Source organism: Zea mays, chromosome 1, assembly GCF_902167145.1.
Source record: "Zea mays cultivar B73 chromosome 1, Zm-B73-REFERENCE-NAM-5.0, whole genome shotgun sequence".
Taxonomy (NCBI): Eukaryota; Viridiplantae; Streptophyta; class Magnoliopsida; order Poales; family Poaceae; genus Zea; species Zea mays.
In genome coordinates this window covers 161,163,444-161,186,182 of record NC_050096.1, presented here as the reverse complement: position 1 = coordinate 161,186,182, position 22,739 = coordinate 161,163,444, and the positions used below count along the sequence as shown (strand labels likewise).

General features: G+C 48.3%; 1 protein-coding gene across 10 annotated transcripts in view; it reads left to right on the top strand.

Annotated features, from left to right (window-relative positions):
- Positions 1-595: 595 nt before the first annotated feature.
- The window catches only part of LOC103640164 (formin-like protein 12), a 55,260-nt gene continuing 33,116 nt past the window's right edge, over positions 596-22,739 (top strand). For 5 of the 10 annotated variants that reach the window (XM_008662809.4, XM_008662816.4, XM_035964117.1 and 2 more), the window contains exons 1-8: positions 817-1,137; positions 2,206-2,903; positions 2,976-3,197; positions 3,281-7,965; positions 8,176-8,299; positions 8,699-8,770; positions 9,817-9,915; positions 10,016-10,057. In XM_008662809.4, coding sequence (XP_008661031.1) covers positions 1,065-1,137; positions 2,206-2,903; positions 2,976-3,197; positions 3,281-7,965; positions 8,176-8,299; positions 8,699-8,770; positions 9,817-9,915; positions 10,016-10,057 — 6,015 coding nt within the window. In that variant the 5' untranslated portion in view covers positions 817-1,064. Of the gene's footprint in view, positions 1,138-2,205; positions 2,904-2,952; positions 3,198-3,280; positions 7,966-8,175; positions 8,300-8,698; positions 8,771-9,816; positions 9,916-10,015; positions 10,058-22,739 lie in introns of those variants that run through there. The other 5 variants (XM_008662829.4, XM_035964119.1, XM_035964118.1 and 2 more) reach the window with 3 other exon arrangements.

Sequence of the window (22,739 nt, the reverse complement as noted above, 5' to 3'; positions counted from 1 at the left end):
CTAAACAACAATTTTATCACATTTCGAAATAATTATCATTCCAGTAGCATCAAATGATAATTTCAGCATCAAACAACATATTATAGATAAAAATTGGAAAATAAAAATTTATGATAATATAATATATAAATCTGGATGGCCCACATGTTAGATATCAATTGGGTAACGGGTATGATACTGGATATCCGTACCCGCGAAAAAAATATCCGCGGATACCTTATTATATCCATAGATAGCTGTACCTGCGGATACCAAATTCCAACATACCCATATCCAATGGATAATTATTCGTGTTTATTTACCCATACTCGTATCTATTATCATCCCTACTCCTTTTCGCTAGGCCAACTTGGATTCATCCTCCTGTTACAGGCCCAGACCAACTACTCCTGACTAGTGCAGAGTCGGCCCACGATCATCAAGAAGCCCACCAGACGAGCGCTGCTTGGTGTCGTGCGCCGAGCAGCTGGCGCGCACCGTGTCCCTATGCAACAACGGTCACGTCGCTGCCGCAGCCAACCGTTGCCCGTTGGTGCCGGCCCCATATGTCATCCGTAGAAAAATCCATCCGCGGAGGCATTTGCTCGTTATGAATTTTGTTTCGAGCAATCGTGCGTGCTCTGCTCTGCCGCCTCCTGGCGCTGGCGTCAGGCTCCTCCTCCCTGGCTTCCTCCTCCGCCACCTCGAACACCCCCAAAATAATTTCAGCAGCACGAGCGAAAAAAAACGAGAGGGGGGGGAGAGCAAACCCTAGCTGGCCGAATTCCGCCGCGCGCAGCATTGCCCTCCCGCGACTCGCGCGCCGGAGCTGGGGCGGGCGGCTGCGTGGCGCTCCCGATCGCCGGCGATCGTGTCGTCAGCCGGCGCTGGCGGGTGGGCGCTGGGGCGGCAGCGATACCGGGCAGCACGGGGCCCGATCATCGCTGGCGCCGCCGCCGCGGTCTGGCTGGCTGGCCGCGGGCAAACGTGCTGTCGGCTGGTCCCGGGCGTCGCGGAGCAAGTGGACCCGGGGGCAGGCCGCCGGAGACGGCGGCGACGGCGACGGCGGACGGAAGCGCAAGGGGATGGCGCTGTTCCGGAGGCTCTTCTACCGGAAGCCGCCGGATCGGCTCCTCGAGATCGCCGACCGCGTCTACGGTACGCTAACCCCGCACGCGCCTCCTCTTCGATTGGGGAATTTTAGCACCGGAAACGCAGCTGCATTCTGTAATTTCGCTCAGTGACGGAACATATTTCTCTGGATATTGTTTTTCAGCCTTTCAGCTAACATGTCTTCCTCGTGCATGCTGCATTAGCTTACTGTGCCAGCATGATTTTGCAGCCTTTATTTAAAGAAAAAGAAGACTTTGCAGCCCCATTCTAGTTTCGTTAGAAGTTTAGAACTATGGCTATCAAAAGGGTTTGCTCATTGCGTTCGACTGTTGCTGCAATTCTTCTTTCTTCATTACTACACTTTGATAGTAACGTTGCTACCAACCTCGTTGAATTGTGCAGGTAGGATAATTCTGAAGTTCCTATGTTATGCAGACCATTTTGTGCTAAATAATGTTACAAATTTATGGCTGATAAATGTAACTTACATGTTTGAATATAGATACCACGTTGCCCGCTGATGGGTTTTCTGTTGGTCAGTTGAGGACCTGTGATATTTAGTCTATGCCTAATACAATAATGCTTGCTCATCAACAACCAATGCAATCGTGACTTAATCTGCTACTTCGCTATCAGAAAATTTGAATGGAAAGTGCATTTGGTCTTGCACCACCATGCTGCTAAAATGTTTGAAAACATGATTGATCTAATTAAGTTTCACATGATTAGAGATACTGATTGGCATCTTTGAGTTGCAGACTTTGGAGTCAGTTGTTTGCTGGTGAGTTTTCAGTAGTGCAGTTAGGTGACTTCTTAGTAGGACTGACAGGATAACCTCCCATTCGTTTTTGCTTTGACCTTTGAGTATGTTTTTTCTTCTTGAAAACACAGGAGAACTGTGTTTCATTATATTAGAGAGCTTTGACCTTTGAGTATGTAGGACCAAGGCTATCATGTATTGATCTGCTACTTTCGTAGTCTCCCGTACCAATTCTTTTTTAAATGGGTGGCTTCTGTCCATGCACCATAGTACCATACTGCTATGATGTTTATAGACATTGTCAAAATAAGTCTGACATTAGTGTGCAATGATTGGCCTGTTTGTGCTTGCAGTATTCGATTGTTGCTTCTCGACAGAAACCATGGACCAATACAGATACAAGAATTATCTGGACAGCATTATTTTGCAGCTCCGTGAACAGTTTGCAGATTCTTCATTGATGGTACTCAACTTTAGAGATGAAGGAAAAAGTCTTATTTCAGGCATTTTCTCCAAGTACAATATTACAGTCAAAGACTACCCTTGCAAGTATCTAGGATGCCCATTACTTCCTTTGGATATCATTCTCCACTTCCTGGGGCTGAGTGAAAGGTGGCTTATGCTTGAAGGGCAGCAAAATATTCTGCTAATGCACTGTGAGAAAGATGGATGGCCAGTGTTGGCTTTTATGCTTGCAGGTCTTCTTCTGTACAGGAAACAATATAATGGGGAGCAAAGAACTCTAGATATGGTGTATAAGCAAGCCCCTAAGGAGCTTCTTCAGATGCTAACCACATTGAATCCACAACCGTCACATCTTCGATATCTTGGGTACATATGCAGAATGGATGATGACATAGGGTGGCCTACACAACCTATTCCTTTCACCTTGGATTGTGTAATTCTTAGAGAAATTCCAAATGTTGATGGAGTCGGTGGCTGTCGGCCAATTGTTCGAGTATATGGGCAGGATATTCCAACAACTGACAGAAATCATGGTGTTGTTTCACCACCATCAAAGGCCAAGAAAAATATTAGGCGTTACAGACAGGTACTATCAAGCATATTTCTTATCTAAATGGTTCTGCTATTTATTCAAGTTACTCGTTAACTATTTTTTCAGGCAGATAATGCGCCACTGAAGTTAAATGTTGGATCCTTCGTCCAAGGTGATGTTGTCCTTGAATGTCTGCATGTAGATGATGGCCGAGGAAATGAAAGGTTAATGTTTAGGGTGATGTTCAATACCTTTTTCATCCAGTCTCACATTTTACTGTTGAACTTTGAGGACATCGATGTCCCTTGGGATGCCGATCACCAGTTCACAAAGAACTTCAAAGCAGAGGTAGGCCATGATTTTTCATGTATGCATGTGGCAATTCATCGCCAAATATATCAATGTTAATTGTGGGTGCATGCCTGAACCAGGTACTCTTTTCAGAGTTGGATGCTGAGTCTGATGCATCCACTGAAGTAGCACCTGATTATGATTATGATGATGATGATGATATGGATGTTGCCTCTGCTGATGAGTTCTTTGAAGCAGAAGAACTCTTCAGTAATGCTGATTCCCAAGAAGGAAATAAGGATGCTGATACTCTTTCTATAGCATCTACAGATTATACTTCAACTCCAAGCGCCGAACGTTGGAGAAACTCACCGTTTTCCAACTTTGAGCCGAATATTGGCATTGATGGATCACGAGACAATAAAGTCGATAACTTGGGCTTGTTAGAAACAGTAAACGATGGAAAGACATGCACATCCACTGAAGCCAATACTATGCTCAACAATGAAACTGCAGTTGTTAAGTCAACTTTGGCAGCTACAATAGATGGAGACGCAGATAGTGGTATTTCAAAGTCTACTTATAAAGTGGATGATTACATGTTTGAAAAGGGTAGTTCCAAGCAGGATACAAGGATGGGTTCCAATCAAGATTTGGGTCAGATTGATAATGTGTTGGTTAAGGAGGTGATTATATTAGAAACTAATAGTCCTAAGGACATACAGATGATCAAAGAGGTCATCATATCTGAAGTTACAACTCTCAAACAGGTAGTAGACGGGAGTATGATGGAAACTGAATTAGATGAGACAGTCCATGATTCAGAAAGCATTGCATTGGCAGAAACTGAGGATACAAAACAACTTAATATTTTTTGCAAACAGGATGAGGGACACAGTGTGCAAGATGAATATGCTGCTTATGACAATGGCATAGTGATTGAACAAGAAGAAAGCAGCAACGAAGAAAACCTTACCATCAGAGACACAAATTCAGAAGTGACTGAGCCCACAGATGAGAATAATGGGTTTGAACTTTCATTATCAGGAATACCATATCTTCACTGTTCAAGCACTTCTTCGGGGCTAAGTTCTGCCAAGAAAAATATCGATCAGCTTCATGCTTGCAGTAGTAATGGCACTGCAGAACAAGGGGCGGGAATTGACTCCAGGAGCCACTCTTCTAATATGTCTTGTGTGAACATTCTACCAGAAGAATCTAGCTTGACAATAAACCATGCTTCAACTTCCATGAATGCAAATACAGATACAACAGATTCATCTCGATTGGTGCTAAAGAAAAAACCTTTTCAACCATTGTTGACATCTAGTCTTTTTGCTCCATCATCTCCCAGGCGCAATCTGCTTCGTGGTGCATCCACAGATTTGTCGTTTTTTTCTCCATCACAAACAGAATCTAAACAGAACTCTGTTACTTCTACAAGTGGAAGGGATGATCCAGCTATATCTTCTGTGCTTCCACCATCTCATCTCTACATACCCCTGAGATCATCACCCAAAATTTCTCTAGTACATCCTCCTCTACGACCAATAAGAACAGTTTCATCTCTACCTTCATTATCATTTGATGAATACATAGATATGTCAATGTATTCTTCACGATCGTCCAAACATGAAGAGCATGTTAAACCTCCCCTAATACCACCACATCAATATCTTCACCCATCAATGACAGAGGAAAAGTATCTACATTCAGGTAGTCTAACTTTGCTTGCTTCTAACAAATATGCCCCTCAACCCCCATACCCACCTCCACTGCCACCTCCACATGATTCTTGCACCCAAAATTGTTCGAGCACCCTAATATCTGAACATGAACAAATAAGAGCTGATGGGTCTTGTTCCTTTAGTCCAGGTTGTAGACAAACTGTTCTCCACTTAGATGATTCCTCAGTAACTTCACCCTCTAAAGGTAGTATAGCTGCAGCAGAAAGTTCCTTAGGAATCTCTGATTTCATAGATGAGGAAGTAACAAGTAGACCTAATATAGTAACTGGCATGGATTTCCCAATTACTAATGAAGATCCAAATTCTCTGTTGCACATGTTGACTTGTTCTTCACCTCCCAAAACATTACAACATGGTGAACCACCACTGCCGCTGCCACCTTTTCCTCCAGTAACACCACCACCAGAATTACCAGTGCCAACTATATGCAGTGATAGTGGATCAGTTCCACTGGTACACTCAAATCCATCTTCAGATTGTCCATATAAAGAAGCAGCAATGCTACCAGAACACAAATCTGCTGTTCCACCTACTCTCGAAGGACATGAAGCAAGTGAAGTTCAATTGCTGCAATCTGATATTACTGTTGAATTATCTTCATCAAAACATTCTGAGTATACAGTTCAGCATGTGTTTGGAAGCACTGAAGATACAATTTCAAATATCTCATCCTCTATACCTGCAGCACCTCCGTACCCAATATTTCATATTGTAACATATAATTCCTCAGGTTCAATATCTGCAGAGCAAGTAAATTGCGAGCAGGCTTTAGATCAAACAGCATTACCCATTCATTTGAGGCCATTCAAGGTGGAGATATCACAAAGTGAGACAACCAATGGACTCTTGGCCTCTAAAACCGATGATAAAGAACATGGAGGCCTTCCAATCCCATCATTGCCACAAAATTTGCCCCAGCCTAGAGAACATATGAAACCTCCATCTCCACCTCCTCCTCCACCACGACCACCACCTTGTCATGCAACACTTGTACCTTCTTTGTGTTTATCTTCAAATCCACCTTCTCTAAGAGAACTTTATGAAAATCAACCTTCTACTTCCCCTCCACCTTTTCCTAGAGAATCATTTGTTGCTCTACCTCCACCTCCAGCTCCACACCCTAATCATCTATCTCTTCCTGGAAAACATATTAAGCCATCTCCACCTCCTCCACCTCCTCCACCTAGAGAAAATGAAGCATTTTGTCCTTCGACTCTACTTTCACCTACAAGACATGTTATACCTCCTCCACCAACTTTACATCATATTGCACCCACATCTCCATGCTTGTATCAACCTTCTTTCCCTATTGATATAGAAATCCAACCTACCTTTTCAGAGGATATTGTAATAGTTTCACCTTCACATTCAACGGAGGTTAATATAGTTCCATTGCCACCACCACCTCCTCGTAGAATGAGTGAAATTTTGTCTCAACCTCTTGAGGGTGGACAATCAGCACTGCCAGCTTCTCTTCTTGAAGTTACTAAAGAAATCCCACCTCCTCCTCCCCTTCCCCCTAAAGTACAAAGGAGATCTCCATTGTCTACTCTTTGTGGTGGAATTGTGAATATTCCATTACCTCCACCTCCACCTCCACCTCCACTTCCTGGAGGACATGGAGAAGTTCCACTATCAACTCCTAAAGGATCTGGGGCCATCCCACCTCCACCACCCTTTACTAAAGGGCTAGGAGGAATTACATTGGCAATTCAATTTCATAGTGGAGACTTTTCACTCCTCGAACCTACCAGAGAATCAGAAAGTACTTCACGCTTGCCACCACCACCACTATCTTCCAATGGACATATAGGAGATCCACCACCGCCGCCGCCACCACCACCAACTATGAGTGTATTTGTAGAGGCTTCCATCCCGCTGCCACCTCAAACAGGATGCAGAGAGGCTCCACCACCACCGCCACCATCTCCTGGAGGACATGTAGAGTTTCCACCGCCACCTCCAGGGGAATGTGCATTAGCTCTGCCACATCCCAAAGCAAGTGTAGGGGCTCCACCACCACCGCCTCCTCCTGGAGGACATGTAGAGTCTCCACCACCACCGCCACCTCCAGGGGAATGTGCATTAGCTCTGCCACATCCCAAAGCAAGTGTAGGGGCTCCACCACCACCGCCTCCTCCTGGAGGACATGTAGAGTCTCCACCACCACCGCCACCTCCAGGGGAATGTGCATTAGCTCTGCCACATCCCAGAGCAAGTGTAGGGGCTCCACCACCACCGCCTCCTCCTGGAGGACATGTAGAGTCTCCACCGCCACCGCCACCTCCAGGGGAATGTGCATTAGCTCTGCCACATCCCAAAGCAAGTGTAGGGGCTCCACCACCACCGCCTCCTCCTGGAGGACATGTAGAGTCTCCACCGCCACCTCCACCTCCAGGGGAATGTGCATTAGCTCTGCCACATCCCAAAGCAAGTGTAGGGGCTCCACCACCACCGCCACCTCCCGGAGGATATGTAGGAGCTCCACCGCCACCGCCACCTCCAGGGGAATGTGCATTAGCTCTGCCACATCCCAAAGCAAGTGTAGGGGCTCCACCACCACCGCCACCTCCCGGAGGATATGTAGGAGCTCCATCGCCACCGCCACCTCCTGGAGGATACATAGGAGCTCCACCACCGCTTCCATATGGAGGAATTGGAGGTGTTCCTCCTCCTCCACCACCCTTTGGAGGACTAGGAGGAACTCCACCGCCTCCACCTCCAGCAGGGTTTCGAGGTGGAGCTCCAGCACCTCCTCCTCCTCCTGGAGGTCATGGAGGTCCGCCACCTCCTCCTCCTAGAGGACATGGAGGAGTAGGTGGTCCCCCTCCCCCTCCTGGTGCACCATCTCCTCCAATGCCTCCTGGAATGCCTGGTGGCCCTCCTCCTCCTCCAGGTGGAAGAGGAATGCCTGCTCCACCTGGCGGAAGAGGACATGGCCTTGCTCGCTCGTTAGGCCCGACATTACAAAGTGCAGTACGAAGATCATCTCTAAAACCACTACATTGGGTCAAAGTAACAAGGGCAATGCAAGGAAGCTTGTGGGCAGAGCTACAAAAACAAGTGGACGCTAATAGGTACTATAAACTGTCCAATAGTTTCTCCACTTTTTAACTAGATTCACAATAGAAAAGGGTCTGATAATAAAATGTCATGATGAACTTAATTCAGTTCCCACATATTTACTTAATTTGAATCACATATTTTTCCTGATTGTAGATTCTAGTGGCATTCAATGTATGTTTTTCATCTTATTAATATTCTAACGGGTAATATGATCATTGCAGTCGTGCTGAATTCGATGTAAATGAATTGGAATCTCTATTTACCATTGCTCCAAAGACAAAAGCTGGCCCCAAATCAGAAGGCCGTGGAAAATCTCTTGGGACAAAATCTGATAAAGTTCAACTGGTAATTTACTAAGCATGATAGACAAGCCAATAGCCAATCTCAAGTTTCATGCACTTCCTTTTTGTTAACAACTGCATGGAAGTTTATTTGGTGTAAATAAGTCAATTTCAACAATATTGGAGTTTATTTGGAGTTATGATTGGTGGATATTTTTTCTATTGCATCTTCTATTCCTAGGGATTAATATAGATATGCATGAAAAGTTTATCCATGCTTCTTTTAACGACGACTGTGGATTCCATATTTACCTTCCTTTTAACACTTTAGCTCAAAATATACTCTTTTGGCACTAACATGCTGGCATTAAAGTTGCCCTTTTTTAAAAAACAATGTTTCCTGGCAATACACATGTGTTATTATTTTATTTAAAAGATGTTGGCATCTTTGAAAAATCCACAGATTGATCTAAGACGGGCCAATAACACAGAGATCATGTTGACAAAAATCAAAATGCCGCTCCCTGATATGATGGTAAGTATATTTTGACCAGCAATGCTTTGCATTCTTGAATGACAAGGAATATGTCACAGTTTGAATGGAAAGCACATTGATTGTTTGCAATTTTTAAAGCATAAGTTACATGATATTAGTGCACGGGGAATTACATCACATAGTCACAAAGTTCCCGGGTCGATAGGGTCGAGGAACGTGGTACACTAACTGTGAGAGGGTTTTACATGGTGATAACGAAAATGACCCCGTGTTTCTGGGTCGGGGACGTCGTTTCCGGGTCGAGGGTCGCTACCACCGTACTCGTTTCTTGTGACTATGTTACATCAGTTGCATGAGTTCCTTGTGAATAGTATCGAATCTTCCTGTGAACATTTATCATGGTTATGGGCAATTATTTCCCTTTCATAGAAATGCATGAATCTTGATACTCATAGAAGATCTAATGTAGTTATCATTAAACCGTTTTGGTGAAGTGAAAGCATTAATAAGTATTTTTGGGACATTTTGTTTGTCTCACTAATTTCTTCACTGATAAATGACAAGTGGGGCAGGTAGAATAAACAAACCTATACTTTTAGAATTGATGTATTGGTTAGATGTGGATAAAATAACTGCATTTTTCTTTTTTCCCACGATGGAAAAACCCAAATTCATTACTTCATGGCAACATTTACAGGCATATAAAATAACAGCATTGTGGCTGCATTGTTTTTTCTCCCAGTCAATCTGCATGTCTGCCTCGAATTGAAGATGCATTTATATTGTATATAGTAGAATTTACATATGGTTCGTCATCAGGCTCACTATTTTGACCAGATTCTATCACAGTTATACACAATTTCACAAACTAACAAAATTGTTGTAAAATCATCTGCTTGTTTAAGTCAGAATCACCTGTTTTCCGTGAGTTTTACTCAGTTCGTAATTAAAGTTGTTTCATTTATGACAATCTTCTCCCTAATTTTTTGTGTGAAATTTAGACAGAGATTAATCCCAAATTAGTCACTGCTAGTCAAGTGAGTTTAGAAGTACTTGCTTATATTTAATTTCTCTACTTATAACAGAGTGCTGCTCTAGCTTTGGATGATTCAGTTCTGGATGCTGATCAAATTGAAAATCTCATTAAATTTTGCCCAACAAAAGAGGAGATGGAACTTCTAAAGGTCGCTTTTTAATTAATATCATATTTTTCCACATGTTTGAACCATTTTCTTCCCTGAATCTTGCAAAAATAAGATCAATTATTTGCACATTTTCCTTCAGAACTACAGTGGGGACAAGGAAGCTCTTGGAAAGTGTGAGCATGTAAGCATCCATATTTGTTTTACAGATAAATCTCGATGTGATTTACATGAATTAGGGACACATACATAACAATTGTGTGGGGGTGACCTTTCAATCTTTCATTATATAGACTTTATGTCTTTGTGTATATGTATTGGAGGAATAATAATCAGTTGCATTCCTGCGTTGTTCGAGAAAAAATAATCAATTGCATTGATTGGGTGTAGGGATTACATTATATAGGCCTATGATTACTCCCTAATCCTAATAGGCTACATGGGCTAGGCTAGGCCCATAATACACATAACCACATGATAGCGATACATACACAACGATACAGTCTAACACCCTCTCCCCACAGTTGAAACTCTAGCCACGACAAATGTTGAGACTGGTCCGGAACTTCGAAAACACCGAGGATAGAAGTCCCTTGGTGAAGATGTCAACAAACCGCAAGGTCGTCGAGACAGGAGAACATGAACGTCCCTGACGACAACACGCTCACGGACGAAGTGAAGATCGATCTTAACATGCTTCATGTGCTGGTGTTGGACTGGGTTGACGAAGGGGTAGACGGAATTGACGTTGTCGCAGTAGACAAATGTGCTCCTGGTGAGAGGGTTGTGAAGATTCTAAAGGAGATGGCTAAGCCCCAGCACGCCTCAGGCACACCGTTGGTGATGGTGCGTTACTCAGCCTTGGTGTTAGAGCGAGAAACTACGGGCTGACGCTTGGAGGACAAGGAGAAAAGGTTGTCCCCAAGAAACACAGCGTAGTTGGAGGTGGACCAATGGGTGTCTGGGCACCTCGTTTAGTCAGCATCGGTGTAGACAACCAGCTCATGGGTAGAGGAGCGCCAAAGAAGAAGCCCTTAGTCGAATGCACCTTGGAGGTATCGGAGGATCCACTTGACATCTGTCAAGTACAACTCCCGTGGATCATGCATGTGGAGACATACCTACTGGACAACACATGATATGGTGGGACTGGTGAAGGTTATTAGAGTGGACGCACTAACCAGTTCAACCCAAAAGCTTAACCTGATGGGAGAAGGTAGCCAATCCACAATAGGATGGGCCTAATGGGTCTTAACAAAGGCCTACAAGGTTCAAGTAGGCACTAGGATAGCTAACAGGAGTGCCATCACTGGAGACCTTCGCCTATATATGTACAGGAGTTGCACACAACACAACTTAGGGTCCAGCATGACAGCGCACTCCAATATATCCAAGGTGTACCGACGTTGCTGAAGAAATAGGGTGTCCGAGCGATTCTTGACAATAATGCTCAGGAAATGATGTAAAAGGCCTAGATCCTTCCTTGCGAACTCATGTTGAAGAGCTTTAACCATCTGGTGGAACAGCCGAAGTAGAGACAGTGAGCACAATGTTATCAACATACAAGAGGAGGTACAAATAGGGGTGGTAATGGATCATGATCCAAATGATTCTTCACAAAATGTTAAGGCCCTAAATAAAATTTAGTTAAAAAATGAATAGAAATAGGGCCCGATCCTAACCGATTCGATCCTTAAATCTTAGGCCCTGTTTGGGAACACAGTTTTTCCAAATTGCAGTTTTCCAAATACTAAAGTATACTTTAGTCATGACATTACTACAGTTTACAATGCTTCAGTTTTCGAATACAACATTATCCAATACATCAAGGTGTTTGGGAAAAACTTTGGTTGAGACCAATCAGCCAGAGCGGGACCCAGCTGGCGCTCTCTTTACAGAGAAAAACTTTGGCTGAGACCAAAGTTTCCAAAACTGCAAAACAAGTGCAGTATTTACAATACTACAATTTAGTATACAGAGATTTCAGATGAGTTGCCAAACACCTCAAAGTATATAATACCACAGTATTGCTCAATACTACAGTATTGCTTCAATACTGCAGAAAAACTTTGTTCCCAAACACCCCCTTATAGTGTAAAATTTAGAGTCCATTATCACCCCTAGGTACAAAGTGTCACCACCGCACCGGTAGATGAACAGGGAGGTGTTCAACTTGGCCTCAACAAACCCCAACGAGAGCAAGTAAGAAGCAAACTGGCTAGGAGGTGCATAGTGTCACTGTCGTGCCAGTAGATGAACAGGGAGGTGTCCGACTTGGCCTCAACAAACCCTAACGAGAGCAAGTAAGGCTTTGTTTCTTTGAGCTGCAACTTTTAGAGTTTTTCTGAAAAGCTGTTGTTGGGATTTTGAGCTTGAGAAGTCAATGATAGCTTTTCGATGATGTTATTAGTTTCTAACCCAGGAAGCTACAAAAAGCCCACAAAACTAGGCTTTTCAGCTTCCTATATAAACTTAGCTTTTCTGAGTTTCTGGCTTTCTAGAAGCTAAACCAAAAGGCCAATCGTTTGTTTAAGATTCTGGCTTTTCACGCTGAGAAGCTACCTAAAAAAGCTCAAAATATAGGGCCTAAGTGTAGAATAATACCGCACACCTATTACAGGTGGGGTGACTTCATTATATAGCCTGATAGGCTAGGGTTACATTTAGGGTTACAGTGTACATGGGCCAATGGGCCAGGCGCCCCACATGGGCTGTCATAGATACATTCCAACACCCCCCCTCAGTCTAATCGGGAGTGTTAAGAACGCAAAGACTGGACCTAAAATCAGTAAATAACTGTACAGGTAACCCTTTGGTCATAATATCAGCAAACTGAATTGACGATGGAACATGGAGCACCCAGACCTGTCCCAAAGCAACCTTCTCGCGTACGAAGTGGATGTCAATTTCAATATGCTTCGTGCGACGATGATGGACGGGGTTGGCAGTCATATAGACAGCACTGACGTTGTCACAGAAGACGATTGTTGCCGTAGAGATGGGTGCATGAAGCTCCTGGAGCAGCTGATGAAGCCAACAAGTCTCAGCCACAGCGTGCGCAACAACACGATACTCAGCCTTCGCGCTCGAACGAGAAACCGTAGTCTGTCGATTGGAGGACCATGAGACTAAGTTGTCGCCGAGGAAGACACAATACCCTGAAGTGGAGCGCTGAGAGTCTGGATAGCCTGCCCAATCAGCGTCGGAGTAGGCAGACAAACTCGTAATGCTGCCGGTGCCGATGTGAAGTCCAGTGGAGAGGGTACCCTTGACATACCGCAGGACCCGCTTGAGCAGGGCCAGATGAGGCTCGCGTGGATCGTGCATGAATAAGCACACCTGCTGAACGGCATAGGCGAGATCCGGCCGAGTCAGCGTGAGATACTGTAGAGCTCCGACGAGACTGCGGTATTGGGTGGCATCGGCCACCGGGGTGCCATCCGTAGCGAACAGCTTGGCTTGAGTGTCAACAGGAGTCGCCGTAGGGTGACACTCAGCCATGCCGCCGCGTTGGAGCAGATCCGCAGCATACTGACGCTGGGAGAGGAAGAGGTCGTCCTTGGAACGCGTGACAGAGATCCCAAGGAAGTGGTGAAGGTCCCCGAGATCTGTCATGGCGAACTCGGAGTGAAGAAGCTCGGTGAGGCGACGAAGAAGCTGGGTCGTCGAGGCTGTCAGGATGATGTCGTCGACGTAGAGTAGCAGGTAGGCGATGTCAGCGCCCTTTTTGTAGAAAAAAAGGGACGTGTCCGAAGCTGACACAGTGAAGCCGGATCGCTGTTCGAAGCTGGAGAAGCGCTGGTGCCAAGCCCGAGGCGCCTGCTTGAGTCCGTACAAGGACTTTTGCAGGAGGCACACGAGATCGGGGGCGGCCGAGTCGACGAAGCCGGGCGGCTGCTCACAGTAGACGGTCTCGTTCAGGTGGCCGTGGAGAAAGGCGTTCTTCACGTCCAGCTGATGGATCGGCCAGGAGCGAGAAGCGGCGATGCTGAGGACGACTCGGATGGTAGGCGGCTTGACAATCGGGCTGAACGTCTCGTCGTAGTCGATGCCGTGCCGCTGGGAGAACCCACGAATGACCCACCTGGCTTTATGGCGAGCTAGGGAGCCGTCAGCACGATACTTGTGCTTGAAGACCCACTTGCCGGAGATGATGTTGGCATGAGGTGGGTGAGGAACGAGACACCAGGTGCCATTGTCAACAAGGGCCTTGTACTCGTCAGTCATCGCCGCGCGCCAATTGGCATCGGCGAGCGTGACGCGGGTGGAGCCTGGCAGTGGCGACGCCAAGCTGGAGGCCGCCGCGGTGAATCCATACCGCTGTATGGGGGCGGCAGGGAGCCTGTTCGGGAACGAGTCTGCCGCGCAGGGGGCTCCGCAGACTGAGGTGCCATTGCCGGCGGCGCTGGAGCCGGTGCTGGATGCGAACGCCGACTGTAATGGATGCCGAACCGGGACCCAGCGGCGCAGTGGGGGCACCGTTACTGGTGCTGGTAGGTGCCGTCTGCCGGGGCGCCTGGGGCAGCCTGTAGGCAGCGCCGTGCCACAGGATGGCCGGGTCCAGCCCGACAGGATCGCTGGCATCGTCGGAGGCCCGCGTTTGCCGTACGTCTGAGGTAGACGAGGCTGGCGCGGGGAGTAGATCCTGTAGCAGAAAATCAAGAGTCCGGTCGAGGCTGTGAAGCCGCAAACGGAAAGTGAGTCTCATCAAATACAACGTGGCGGGAGATGATGATCTTGCGAGTGGATAGATCAAGACACCGGTAGCCCTTCTGAGAAGGAGGATAACCGAGAAAGACACGCCGTGGATCGAGGGGACAATTTGTGGGGGGTCGTGGCACTGAGGTTTGGATAGCACAGGCGACCAAAAACTCATCTGGCATTTTGCGATAAAGGAGATGGTAGGGAATACCATTATGTATGGACGACGAAGGCCGCCGGTTTGTGAGAAACACGGCGGTGGAGAGAGCCTCGGCCTAATAGGGAGGAGGCATAGCCGCATGGATCAGAAGCGTCCGAACGACATTGTTCAGAGTGCGAAGCATCCACTCAGCTTTGCCGTTTTGGGCGGATGTGTAGGGGCACGAGGTGGGAAGAAGGATGCCGCGGGCAGCTAGGAAGGCGGCGGTGGCACTGTTAATGAACTCAGTGCCATTATTGGTCTGAAAACAGCGCACAAAAGAGCTGAATTGTGTGTTAGCGTAAGCAGTGAAGTGAACAATATGTTCATGAGCCTTAGATTTATGACGCAGGGGGAATGTCCAACAAAAATGAGTAAAATCATCAAGTATAATATTTATAGTCCGAAATACTCAAAACTGGAGAGGTCCAGACATCACAATGAACGAGTTCAAAAGGTGTAGATGTATTAGAAACAGAACTAGTAAAAGGCAGCCTAGCGTGTTTTCCTAGCTGGCAGGCATGGCAAATGCGGCGAGCTGCTTTATTACACTGTATAGCTGAAAGCTTATTTAGGGTTTGAACGGCGGCTGGTGCTGGATGACCGAGGCGAGCATGCCACAACTCTGGAGCAACGACAGCAACATGGCAGTGAGGCAGCAGACGATGTGGAATGGTGTAGAGATCCCCGTTGCTATTGCACCGAAGGAGGACCGTTTTGGTTTGGAGATCCTCAACAGAAAAACCAGAAGCGTCAAACTCAATGGAACAGTTATTGTCGCGAGTAAGCTGTCGAACAGATAACAAATTACGAGCAAGCTGAGGAATGACAAGAACATTATTAAGATGAAAATAACGATCAGCTATAGGTAAGAGAGATGTGCCACAGCCAGATGAAGGGATGGACTGCCCGTTACCGACCGTAATGGAGCACGATGGGGAATGACAACGGGAAAGGAGTATACCGTCGTTGGAGGACATGTGGGATGTCGCTCTGCTGTCCATAACCCATGAAGGGGAGTCCTGCACCGCCATTTGATTAAGGGCAGCAATCAAGTTGGCTGTATTCCAGCCGCCTGAAGGAGCACCTGCGGCGGAGAACTGCGGTGGCGCAAAGGCGGTGTGGGCCTGCTGTGGAGGAGGCGGAGTAGGCACCCACTGTTGCTGTTGAGGAGGCCACGAACCAGTCCAGGGGTTGTAGCAAACCCAAGGACCAGTCGGCTGGGGTGGTTGGCGGCGGCCACCCTGCTGCTGGTTGCGCCGGCTGCTGGTTGCGCCGAGCACCACCGTCCCTGCTGCCACCACGCCCTTTGCCCTTGCCACTGCCCCCATTGCTGGAGGAGGAGGTGGAATGGTAGGCAGGCGACGTGCAGGATGGGGCGGTGGAAACAGCGAGTGCCGATGCCGAAGCTTCCTTGTTCTCGGTGCCGAGGCGAAGTTCCTTGGCACGGAGCATGTTGGTGGCGGACTTGAAGTTGGGTAGCGGTGACGTGTTGGCGATGATGTCGGCGGTGTTGGCGAAGCGAGGGTTGAGGCCGCGCAGAAGATTAAGAACGAGCTGCGCAGGGGAGATAGTGTGGCCGACCTCCCGGAGCGCATCAGTGGTGCGCTTCAGTTGCTGGGCATAGGCGTCGATGGAGAGGTCGCCCTGGGACAGGTTGTGGAACTCCTGCTCGAGGACGACGGCGCGAGACTCCTTGTTCGCCTGGAACAGGGCCTCGATGGAGACGTACAGGGCGCAGGCGTTTTGATCAGGCTCCATGGCGAGGTCGAGGACGGTGTCATCGGCGGAGTTGTACATCCACCCGCGAACACACGCGTCGGGCTGAGACCACAGGGATCAGCCGGGCGCGCAGGCTCTGTGCCGTTGATGTGGCCGAGCAGGCTGTACTTGCCATAGAGGGCGGTAAAGAAGCCTTTCCATTTGGAGTAGTTGGGGCGCTCGAGACTGAGATCGATCGGCACGTGTTGCTTCACGTTGACGACGGCGTAGGCGGGAAAGAACACCGGGGCAAGCCCTTCTGCAGGGGTGGTGTCGATGGCCATGAAGGCGGCGACGCTTAACGCAGCGGCCTAGTGGCGGCGCGCGCGTCCTGGTGGCGGGGCGGGGCGGGGCCCGGGGTTTGGCGCGACGGCCTGGTGGCGGCACGGGAGCTGGGTGGCGGCTGCGGGGTCGCAGCGGCTTGGTGGCGGGGTAGAAGCCGGGAGCGGCTGCGCGAGCGCAGCAGGCTGGTAGCGGCGGTGCAGGCGCGGCGGCCGGTTGGGGGGACGGCGGCGCAGGCGCGACAGCTGCAGAGGCGCTTGCGCGGCGGCTGGGTGCGGGGGCAGCGGAAAGAAAAGGATCGTGTTTTGGCTCTATACCATGTAGAATAATACCGCACACCTATTACAGGTGGGGTGACTTCATTATATAGCCTGATAGGCTAGGGTTACATTTAGGGCCAATGGGCCAGGTGCCCCACATGGGCGGTCATAGATACATTCCAACACTAAGAAGCAAACTAGCTGCCAAGTCCATAAAGGGATGTGTTGGGTTTGCAGATCATGTCAGGATGAACTGAATCGACAAATCCGGTGGGCTAGCTACAATAGATCATCTCTATATGAGTGTCATGGAGGAACATATTCTTGACGTCAAGCTGATGGACAGACCAAGATGGGATGGAGCTAGTGAGAGAATTGTGTCGATAGTAGTTGGCTTCACCACCGGACTAAAAAGCCTCATCATAGTCAACACCAGGACTCCGAGTGAATCCCCGAAGAACCTGATGAGCCTTGTACCTATCCAGAGAGCAATTCGCCTTCCACTTGTGTGTCTAGACTCACTTGCCACTCGCCATATTATCACCAGGGAGCGTGACACCAAATCTCAGGTGTGGTTGGCAAGGAGGGCCTCATACTCTTCCTCCATTGCACAACATCCGTGAGAGTTGGCGAGTGTGCGATAGATGGAAGAAGGCACGAGGAAACCAACGAGAAGGATGTTGAGTGGACAAGGTAGTCCATAGGAGTATAGGACGAAGAACTCTGGCAGCCTGACAGGTCACCACCGGGTTGACATGGCGAGGGTCACGATGAAGAAGAGGGTGATATACTGTCGACTCAGCTCAAGTGTGAGGTGGTGCACCCTCCTGTGCACGACGCTGGTAGACATGCACTGAGTCGGTGAAGTGAGTCAGAGCGGACGAGGCTACCAATAGCTCGACCATAGTGAGCGAGGGCACATCTGGTGAACCCGAGGTCATGTGTGGCACAGTGGGAGACGTCGAGGCCGCACATGGCTTGACCGGTGACATTAGGGCATCCACATGTAGCATGGTGGAAGACACATGGCACTGGGGCGTCTCGCGCGGTCTGGTCGTGGTCGTCCATGATGAGGTTAATGACGGAGCCGTCAATAGGGCCAAATATCCATGGTGCCCTAGCGAAAGGGTCGGCAGCTAGGGGGTGTGGTGTGGCAGCAGTGGGGAGGATCCAGGGTTAGGCTCGGTGTCGTGATACCATGTAGAGAATTAGGAAAACACCACACATCCATTTATATTTGTAAGGGTGATCTTTTATTATATAGGTTGTATGGCTTGGTGTACAAGATGAGTATAGAGATACATCAATATGAACATGAACATAGCCTTTTAGTCCCGAGCAAGTTGGGGTAGGCTAGAGTTGAAACCTAACAAGAAGTCACCAAAAAGAGAAAGAAAGAAAGGGGAGGAGAAAAAGCTTTTGAGAGAACAAAAAGGGAAAAGGCCTAATCACGGTTGGGGCACGTGGATAGCTTCTTTCTAAGCACTTCTATCCAAACACAACTCCTTTGGGATATTCCATTCCTTCAAGTCCCTTTTGATAGCCTCCTCCCATGTCAAGTTTAGCCGCCATCTACCTCTCTTCACATTAATGTCCCATCTTATGATGCCTCTATGCACCAGTGCCTTTGGGTGTCTCCGGTGGAAATTGTGAGTAAAGTAGAATGGAGGAATTGTCTTGTATTGATAGAGTAGAGGTGTTGTTACATATATAGGGGAAGAGCCAGAGGCAAAAGAAACCTCCTAAACAAGGAAACAGCAGGACCCTAATTGATCCTTACCATCCTGGACTCCTCCCCAAATCTCTCTCTATCCTAACCTGCTATACAAGGCTGGCCGGCTGTTTATGTGCTTAAGCCAGGCATCACGCCTATATACAAGGCAATGGATATTGCTGTCTAACATCCCCCGCAGTCGAAACGTCCGTCGAGCGAACATTGAGGCTGGACCGAAAATCAGTTAACACCGAAGACGACAGACCTTTGGTGAAGACGTCAGCAAACTTTGAAGTCGTCGGTACATGTAGGACACAAACATTGCCAAGAGCAACATCTTCCCGAACGAAATGAATGTCGATCTCCACATGTTTGGTGCGTTGGTGCTGAACAGGGTTTGAGGACATGTAGACAGAACTGATGTTGTCACAGTATACCAAGGTCGTCTTCGGTAGAGGAGCTTGCAGTTCAATCAAGAGCTGTCGAAGCCAGGTGGCCTCAGCAACGACATTAGCAACAACACGGTATTCGGCTTAAGCACTGGAGCGAGGAACTGTATTCTGGCGCTTGGAAGACGGGAGACCAGGTTGTCGCCGAAGAAGACAGCATAGCCAGAGGTGGATCTGCATGTGTCCGGACAGCCCGCCCAATCGGCATCAGAGTAAACGACCAACTCAGTTTGAGAAGTTGGTCGAAGAAATAGCCAGATGCAAAGTGCCTCTGATGTATCATAGGATGCGCTTGAGGGCAGCCAAGTGTGGTTCTCGTGGATCATGCATGTGGAGACAAACCTGATGAACAACATAAGCAATGTCTGGACGAGTGAATGTAAGGTACTGAAGAGCTCCTACAAGACTGCGGTAATCAGTGGGATTTGAAACTGGAGTGCCATCAGAGGGGAGCTTGGGGTTCACATCGACTGGTGTAGTACATGGCTTGCAGTCACTCATACCAGCTTGCTCAAGAATCTCAATCATGTACTGATGCTGGGAAAGATAGATGCCTGAGGTAGAGTGCTGAACATGCATGTCGAGGAAATGTTCAAGTCTGCCAAGATCCTTCATAGGAAATTCTTGCTGGAGGGCACTGATGATACGTCACAGTGTTGGCAGGGAGGAGGCAATGAGCACAATATCATCCACATACAGAAGAAGATAAGCCATGTCCGCACCCTTGTGATAGACAAACAGGGACATATCTGTTTTGGCCTCAATGAAACTGAGCTGCAGAAGGTGAGAAGCGAATCTGCTGTACCATGCACGGGGGGCTTGCTTGAGTCCATAAAGAGAGCGGTTGAGATGACATACATAATCTGGATGAGTGGAGTCTTCGAAACCAGTGGGCTGAGCACAGATGACAGTTTCAGACAATGTGCCGTGAAGAAAAGCATTACTGACATCCAACTGACGAATAGGCCACCCTCGTGAAAGAGCCAATCAGAGCACTGTCCGAACTGTAGCAGGTTTGACCACGAGACTAAAAGTCTCATAGAAGTCGATGCCGGGGCGTTGAGTAAACTCGCGAAGGACCCATCACGCCTTATACCGCTCAAGAGAGCCATCGGCGTTGAACTTAGGCTTGAATATCCACTTGCCTGTCACAAAATTGGAGTGAGGTGGCCGAGGAACGAGATCCCAAGTGTGGTTTCCAACTAGAGCTGCATACTCCTGTTCCATAGTAGCGCGCGCCAATGGGGATCAGCCAGGGCGCGATAGCTGCGAGGAATTGGAGACAGTGCTGAAGCTTCAAACAGAGCTAGGAATAGAAGATCACACTTGCCCCGAGTGGTCACTGTGGTGGTTGACCACAGGGGGCACAACAACAGCGCCGACAGGGACAGTTGGAGTAGCTCCTGAAGTATCAGGGGGCGCCTGGGCTGCTGGCCCAGCAGCATCAGACGCCTGGGTTGCTAGTGAAGGAGACGCCGCGACAGGAAATCGATGGCGAGAATACACCTATCCATAGAAACAGTCGATGGTGATCGCCCTGGGGGCAACCAGGGTAGCTGCTGGTGGAGCCGGCTGCATGACGCATGTCCTTGGAGCATTAGGGAGCGCCAGGGCTGCTGGTCCAGCAGCATGAGGTGCCGAAGTTGCTGGTCCAGCAGCAGGAGACGTCGGGACTGTTGGTGAAGGTGAGGGAGCCTGCTGAGGCTCACACGGTTGTCCAAGGGACTGTGGTGAGCAGTCAGGGGCAGCCACAGGTGGTTCGCCAGGTGAACGGTCCTTTTGTTGCAGCAGTACCTGGAGAAGAAGAAAAAGTCGGTGACAGTTCAAAAGGAACTGAGACCGTGTTAGGTGAACCATCTAGGAAATCAAGGGCAACACGCGTGGGAGGGGAAGAAGCCTCGGAAAAGGGAAAAGAGGCTTCATCAAAGACCACGTGGCGCGAGATGATTTTGCGATTGGATTGACGATCGAGACAAAGGTAGGCCCTTGTGGTGAGGGCAATACCCGAGAAAAACGCAGAGGGTGAAGCGATGGGAAAGTTTGTGGGGGGCTGTGGCACAAAGGTTGGGATAACAAGTGCAACCAAAAACACGGAGATGCTCATATGAAGGATGTTTACCAAATAAATAGAAGTGAGGTGTGGAATAGTTGAGGGTTTTGGTGGGTAATCTTTATGAGATAGGTGGCAGTGCCGAGAGCTGCGGCCCAAAAGGCGGGGGGAACACTAGCATGGAAAAGAAGGGAACTAACGACATTGTTTATGGATCGGATAATGCGTTCGACTTTGCCATTCTGGGCGGAGGTGTAGGGGCATGACATACGAAGGTGAATGTCGTGCGAGGAAAAAAATGTGCCGGCGCGTAGGTTGTCGAACTCATGGCCGTTGTCGCACTGAATACCCTGGATGGTGATCCCAAACTGGGTGCGAACATAGGCAAAGAAAGTAGCGAGGGTGGAAAAGGTGTCGGATTTGAGGCGCAAAAGGAATGTCCACAAAAAATGGGAGTAATAATCTAAAATGGCAAGATAGTATTTATGATCAGAGACACTAGTCAAAGGGGAGGTCCACAAATCACAATGTATAACTGAAAAATTTAGTAGCCCTGGAGGGGTGGATGTATGAAAAGGGAGACATACATGATGTACTAATTGACAAGCATGACATAAAGGAGCAGTTGCACTCTTATTCCAAGAAATGACCGACATAGACGGGATAAGACAGCGTGACCAGGGTGCCCAAGACGCTGGTGCCACAGGGACGTAGTAGATGTAGCTGATGCATGAAGGGTGCCACTAATAGGGGCCCGGAGATATCACATCTGATGATCTCGCGCTGAGTAGGAAGATCCTTGACAGAGCAACCAAGCGGGTCAAATTCAACAGAACAGTTGTTATCGGTGGTGAATTGACGAACAAAAATCAAATCCTTAATAAGGGATGGTGAGACAAGAACATTATTAAGGGATAGATTATGTGGAAGGTGAGCGGTGTCAGTGGAAGTGACAGGAATGAGATGACCATTACCGACAACAATATGTGAAGGAATATAACGAGAAGAAGAGGTGTGAGAGATGATACCGGCGTCAGAGGTCATATGGCTGGTGGCACCAATGTCAAAGTGCCACTCATGCTGAACGGGTTGTTGAAGAGCAACAGTCTGGAAGTTGGCGGCCAGGGCCTACTAATCCCAGACCGGAGTGGGAGCAGGCGGGCCGACGTAGCCGGGAGGTGGCCCATAGGAGGTCGGGTGAACACCCCACTGTACGGTCCACTGACCAGAGGGTCTAGCCAACAAAGCCTGAGGAGACGAGGATGCTCCTTGTGGCGGGCGAGGCGCGGTAGGTGGTCGCTGACCCGACCACATGTAGATAGCGCCTGACCAGGGGTTGTAGTAGCTGTAGTGGGACCCCTGGCCAGCGGAAGATCCAGCGTCAGCGCGGCTGGTGGTGGAGTGCCTACCACCGTCGTGTTTCCCCCTCTTGCCGCACTGGTTGGAGTTG